This window comes from Medicago truncatula, chromosome 7, assembly GCF_003473485.1.
Source record: "Medicago truncatula cultivar Jemalong A17 chromosome 7, MtrunA17r5.0-ANR, whole genome shotgun sequence".
Taxonomy (NCBI): domain Eukaryota; kingdom Viridiplantae; phylum Streptophyta; class Magnoliopsida; order Fabales; family Fabaceae; genus Medicago; species Medicago truncatula.
Genome location: NC_053048.1, coordinates 25,073,975 through 25,080,103, shown reverse-complemented (window position 1 = coordinate 25,080,103; position 6,129 = coordinate 25,073,975). Strand labels below are relative to the sequence as shown.

At 32.5% G+C, this 6,129-nt stretch overlaps 1 protein-coding gene across 1 annotated transcript; it reads left to right on the top strand.

Annotated features, from left to right (window-relative positions):
• Window positions 1-527: 527 nt before the first annotated feature.
• LOC11442997 (cation/H(+) antiporter 4) lies at window positions 528-3,675 on the top strand. Its single transcript, XM_003622771.1, has 3 exons — window positions 528-833; window positions 1,290-2,333; window positions 2,560-3,675. The coding sequence occupies exons 1-3, from the start codon at window positions 528-530 to the stop codon at window positions 3,673-3,675; spliced, it is 2,466 nt and encodes an 821-aa protein (XP_003622819.1).
• The last annotated feature ends 2,454 nt before the right edge of the window (window positions 3,676-6,129 follow it).

Below are 6,129 nucleotides of genomic sequence, written 5' to 3'. Positions count from 1 at the left end.
ATTTTGTAAAAAAAAAAAAAAGTTATTGGTGAGACGGTGAACATGACAAAAAAAAAAAATCGAAAATTGAAAGGCAGATAAAAATAGCTATTCAATTTCAAATGAAAAACTTGAAAACTAATGAAAATCACGATGTTTAACGGTAAAACGATAATAAAAAAATTGAAACAGATAAAAATAGCTATTCAATTTCAAATGATAAACTTGAAAACTAATGAAGATAAGGATGTTTAACGGTCTTCAGTTTCTGTTTTAAAATGTGTTATGATGCAGTTTAATAACTACAAAAACAAGTTGTTAATTTCTGATATTATTGTTATACCATATGAATATGATTATTTGTTAATGATACCTAGCTGTTAAAAATGTCACACCCATGCATAATAACGTAATTGTTTACAAATGAAGTAGTTATATTAAAGACACATCTTGTTACTTGTTCATATTAATTAAATTTGTTTACAATCTTACACTCTTCAATTGATTTCAATTCATCATTCCATTCTCCTTGTGTTTTTGGAGACATAATGAATCAGGACAAAGCAGAAAAATTTACAAATATGATATTAGACCGAACAATTTTTCCACGTTCATCTATTAATACAACAGCCTCGGATCCTGAAGGCAAATTTTTAGTCTTAAATGTTTGTATTGACATGCCACCCAAGGTTACATCTGATGGCAATTGGGCTAATCATGATCAAGCTGCAATGCCTATGCAATCCACTTTGCCATTGTTAGAGCTTCAAATTCTCACAATCTTTGCCATTACTCAATGCTTTCATTTGGTACTTAAGCGTCTTGGGGTCCCTTATTTCGTTTCACAAATCATGGTAATAATATTTCTTATGCATTTCACACTTCTTTTTTTCTATAGCTAGTTTGAGATGTAAATTGAAAACGTATAAACACAATTTTCATGGCATAGCTCTTTAGGGAAGTTCATTTGAATGAATATCAAAACTAATGAAAACAACTTTTTCTTCTTTGTTTTTTTAAAAAATATGATAGTATTAATTTTTTCAATCTATGTACTTATTTAAAAGGTTGGAGTAGCAATGAAAACAAATTAAAGACATAGAAACATGAAATTCATCTATAATTTCGTTACCAAGGTTTTTTTTTTTTTTTTTTAGGAAACGTTGCTAAGTATTCTTCTCTATTTTTCGTTGTTAATTCAACTTTTTCTAAAAGAAATGATTTGATGAGATACTTGTTACGTTTTAGTTTTTATTTAAAAATATATTTGTTTTCATGGCGTCAAAATTACTGATACATAAATTTTGCAGGCTGGTTTAGTTCTAGGACCATCTTTGAAGTTTTCAAAAACATGGACTGGATTCAAAAATATCTTGTTTCCATACGGTACTGAAGATGTAATAAGTGTAATATCCCTAATTGGATATGCATTTTTCCTGTTTCTAACTACTGTGAAAATGGACTTCACCATGATAACAAGAACAGGTAGAAAAGCATGGACAATAGCTTTTTGTTCCTTTTTGATTCCAATGTTTTTTGGTCTCCTAGTGTGTTACAGATTCCAAGAATTTTGGAAACTCGAGATGGGAAATTTTGAAGCAAAAAACCTTCCTGTTATAGTTATAGGGCAAAGTGGTTGTTACTTTGCTGTCATAGCTTCTTTGCTTTCTGACCTTGAGATTCTTAACTCAGAACTCGGACGTTTAGCACTCTCAACAGCTATGGTTATGGATTCTTTCAACTCAATTGTTACAGGAATTGGCACAGCTTTTATTAGCAGCATCAAAACAGATTCACATGATAATGGGGATGGAAAAGGAACTCTTAAAGCCTTTTTAAATGTTTTCTATTACTTATGTTTTATGGTAGTGACTCCTCTTGTGTTGCGTCCTATATTGAAGTGGTTTGTTAAAAAGACACCAGAAGGTAGACCGATGAAGAAAGTATACATGTATATTGTGTTCATTATTGCTCTTGCAGTTGGAATGTTGGGATTATTGACAAAGCAAAGTGTTTTAGGTGGAATTTGCATTGTTGGTCTTATTGTACCTGAAGGTCCTCCATTAGGAACTGAAATGATCAAGCAATTGGAATTGTTTTGTAGTTGGTTCCTTTTTCCTATTTTTGTCACAAGTTGTGCTATGAAGATTGATCTTAGTGTATATGTTAAAAGCGACTATATTTATGTTTGGCTTGGCATTATTGTTGCTGTTCATTTGTTCAAGATGCTGGTGACCATTGGAATTTGTTGGTATTGTAACATGCCTATGGCTGATGGTTTGTGTCTTGCTCTGATGTTGAGTTGTAAAGGTGTTGTGGATTTTTGCAACAATGTGTTTCTTCATGATTCCATGGTAATTTCTTTAACTAATAATCCTTTCAAAAACATAGTAAGTTGTAGCTCATTTCAACACAATGATCACAAAGTGTTTTTTAAAATCCAGGGACCAGTACCGTGTAGCACAAGTTAGAGTGGCTAATAATATAATGAACTCAAAATAGTAAATTCTAAGTGGTTTCTTTTGATTTACTTGTTAAATAAAAGTTATCTAACTTTTGTCCACTATAACGTATGTGCAGCTTTTGAGCAGTGAAGCACTATTCGTTTTGAGTATAAATGTGTTGGTGATTGGAACCTTGGCACGCATTGGTGTGAAGTACTTGTATGACCCTTCAAGGAAATATGCAGGTTATCAAAAGCGTAACATCTTGAGCTTGAAACCAAACTCAGAACTTAAGATAGTTTCATGCATCCTCAAACCAAGTCACATAATTCCCATAAAGAATGTTCTTGACATTTGCAGTCCAACATCAAGCAATCCATTGGTAATTCATATCTTACATCTCTTGGAGCTTGTTGGAAGATCTTCTCCCGTTTTCATATCGCACCGGCTTCAAGAAAGAGTTGGTTCAAGTTCCCACACTTTCTCTGAAGCTGTCATCGTTACTTTTGATCTTTTCGAACATGACAATGCTGGTACTGCATCAGTGAGTACCTACACAGCTATATCGCCAGTGCGTTTCATGCACGATGATATTTGTTATCTTGCATTGGACAAACTTGCATCCATCATCATTCTTCCTTTTCATCTGAGATGGTCAGAGGATGGTTCTGTTGAATCAGCGGATGAGACCACAAGGTCTTTGAACACCAAGGTTCTTGAAAGAGCACCTTGTTCGGTAGCGATCCTTGTGAATAGAGGACACTCTTCTCCATTCAACCACAATGAGAATTCAAAGCAAATTGCCATGATTTTCTTAGGAGGTTCAGATGATAGAGAAGCATTGTGTTTGGCTAAAAGGACAATCAAAGAAGATACTTATCACTTGGTTGTGTATCACTTGGTTTCAACAATCAAGAATGATGAATTCACTAGTTGGGATGTTATGCTTGATGATGAGTTACTAAAGGGTGTTAAGGGAGTTTATGGTAGTGTAGATAACGTGACATATGAAAAAGTAGAAGTCGAAAACACTTCTGATACCACGGAATTCATCTCAGATATAGCGATTCAACATGATTTCATTATAGTTGGGAGGCGAAATGGCATCAAATCGCCTCAGACACAAGCACTTGCATCGTGGACTGAGTATCCAGAGTTAGGTGTGTTGGGAGATTTGCTTGCTTCACCCGATACTAATACCAAAGCTTCAATTTTAGTTGTGCAGCAACAAGTAATGCCTAAGGCGTCATAAACATTTAATACATGTACAAACACACAACCGTTTTCTTGTATGTAACATTTTAGTTTTCTATACATATTCTAATGTTGCAGATCATATTTTTCATCAAAATTCGATTTTGTGTAGATACTTCCTGGAATTATTTGTCCTGTAATGTGAATATTCATTTGAATGCAATTTTGAGAATCAATTATTCGCATACTAGAGTCCATTTGTTACAATTATTAAATTGTACTGTGATAGCAGATAAAATGCCCTTATTTGTGAGAAAAAATCGCTTCACCTCAAACTCAATTTTAACCAAATTAAGTTAACAAATTTTCAAAATAAAAAGTTATTCATTATTTTAGAGATTTTTTTTTTAAGCTCGCTGTAACGCCCTCTTTGAATTATTTGTTTTATTTAATTGTTTAGAATATATTATATGATTATATGATTTATTAGGTAGCTTATTATATTATTTAATAGAATAAGATTTGAAAATAAAATAATATTGAGTTTAAGGGTTGTTATGAGATTTGAAAGAGTTTTGGGGAGAAAGAGAAATAAGATAAAATAGAATAAAGGGTTATAAATAGGATAAACCTAGTTTAGAAAAAAACATAACGTACGATCAATTTTGGAGAAAAGGGAGAAAAAGCCAAGAGAAGGGAGAAAGACCTAGAAAGCGGCGATTTTGAGTTATAAGGTAAGGGTGGGAATAACATTCAATAATCTTAAGTCATTGATTCTGAAAATTGGATTTAACATGTTGTAGGTTTTAGTTTTTGAGAATTTGGGAATTAGGGTTAAAAATGATTATTTGATGATTTTCTAAAATAATATTTTGGGTCAAGTTTTGTATGGTTTTGAGTCTCTTTTGATGTATATAAATGTTTAGACAAACTTTGGGATCAAATTTGGGCATAGGGAAGTTAAAATTGGGATTTTGGGGTGAAAAGTGTGTTTTTCCCGAGTTGCTCTGTGACAGCATGTCCTGTTTTATGTTCTTGCATCTTTGTCATATGTTTCTGTTTCAAATTAGCCTTTGGTGTAAACATGAAAGTTGTAGATAACTGTGTTAGCTTTCCAGTGGCGTCCGTTTTACCTGAAAATGATTTTCGGGTTATGAGTTATGGTCAAATTACTGCACGTAGGTCACAGTGAATTTTTATGAATTTCAGCACAACTTTGTCCGAATTTAAAATGAAAACTGATATTGATTGGCACAGAATTGGTCTTAGGTGTAAACACGAAAGTTGTAGGTATAAATGTTAGCTTTCTAATGCCGTTGGTTTGACTTCAAAAGGATTTATAGAACTTGATTTATAGTCAAATTACTGCACGTAGGTCACAGTGAATAATTGAATATGATTGATGAATTATTATATGAATGTATATGTTGTGAATACGATATTTTCCGTGATTGATGAAGTGTTATATGTATATATGATGTTTTAAGATGTTGATTAGTATTTGATCTTGTTATATTGTGATATAATTTGTTATCGCGATTTTCGGGTGTCAAGTCATTAATTAGGCTTGAACCTTTCAATCTTTGATATTCTCTATTTTTTCTTGGGAAGGGCAAAATTGAGAAAAAACCCTTAGATTCTAAGTTCGGGGGTCGTTTTCACTACGGGAAGGTGTTAGGCACCCACGGTGACTATAGTACTCTATAGGAGCCGTTTTCTTAGTTTATGTCTACGCTTTATTTTTAATGTTATTTATGAAAAAGGAAATTTATGTTAAGAATGAGGGGAGAAAGTGTTTGAGGTTTTATTTTAGTGGACTTGGAGAGGTTTTGACCTCATGCCTACATACCCATTTAAGGGATCAAACTCCATGTAGTTCTCTTTCAAAAAATGTTTTTTGTGTGTTTGGTTGATTTTAGTTTTTTGTTGGAAAATGGTTTTGAAGAAGAGGAAGAGGCCTTAAAGGCATAAGAGAAGAAAATGGTGAATGGTTGGTTCAATTGTTATTAAAAAAGTCTAAGTAGGAATTAGGATTCATTTGGATTTGGTTAAGAAAATAAAGGAAAAAAAATTCAATGGAGTTTTGACTCCAAGGTTTGTTTGGAAAAAAAAATAAAATTGAGTGATGGAATTTATTATTATTTTTTTTGACAATTGGTATTTGTCTAAAAATCGCGTTTCCTAAGCATACATCTAAACGGTAAGCATGCAATGTGTGTGCGTGTCGGTGCTTGTGTCGGTGTACATCATTAGAGTCCATTGTCCTTTACATTGAGTCCTAACTACATGCTACGGTCTTGCAAGGAATTAAAAGGAGACTAATTTACCTAAAATTATTACAAACCCATTTGATATAGAAATGAATAGGGAAAAAAAAATGCCTAAACCATGAGATGGATGAAATATGAGATGAAATGGTTAGTATCATAAGGCATAAAAATGGTAAAAAGGTAAACAAAATTGAATAGAATAGCAAGAGAAAAAAAAAAAGTAATGAAATGAAATAAAATGG

Coding starts and splice junctions, on each gene's coding strand:
- LOC11442997 (XM_003622771.1), top strand. CDS start 528: ATGAATCAGGACAAAGCAGAAAAATTTACAAATATGATATTAGACCGA. Junction 834..1,289: donor ATTTCGTTTCACAAATCATG/GTAATAATATTT, acceptor TAAATTTTGCAG/GCTGGTTTAGTTCTAGGACC. Junction 2,334..2,559: donor TGTTTCTTCATGATTCCATG/GTAATTTCTTTA, acceptor ACGTATGTGCAG/CTTTTGAGCAGTGAAGCACT.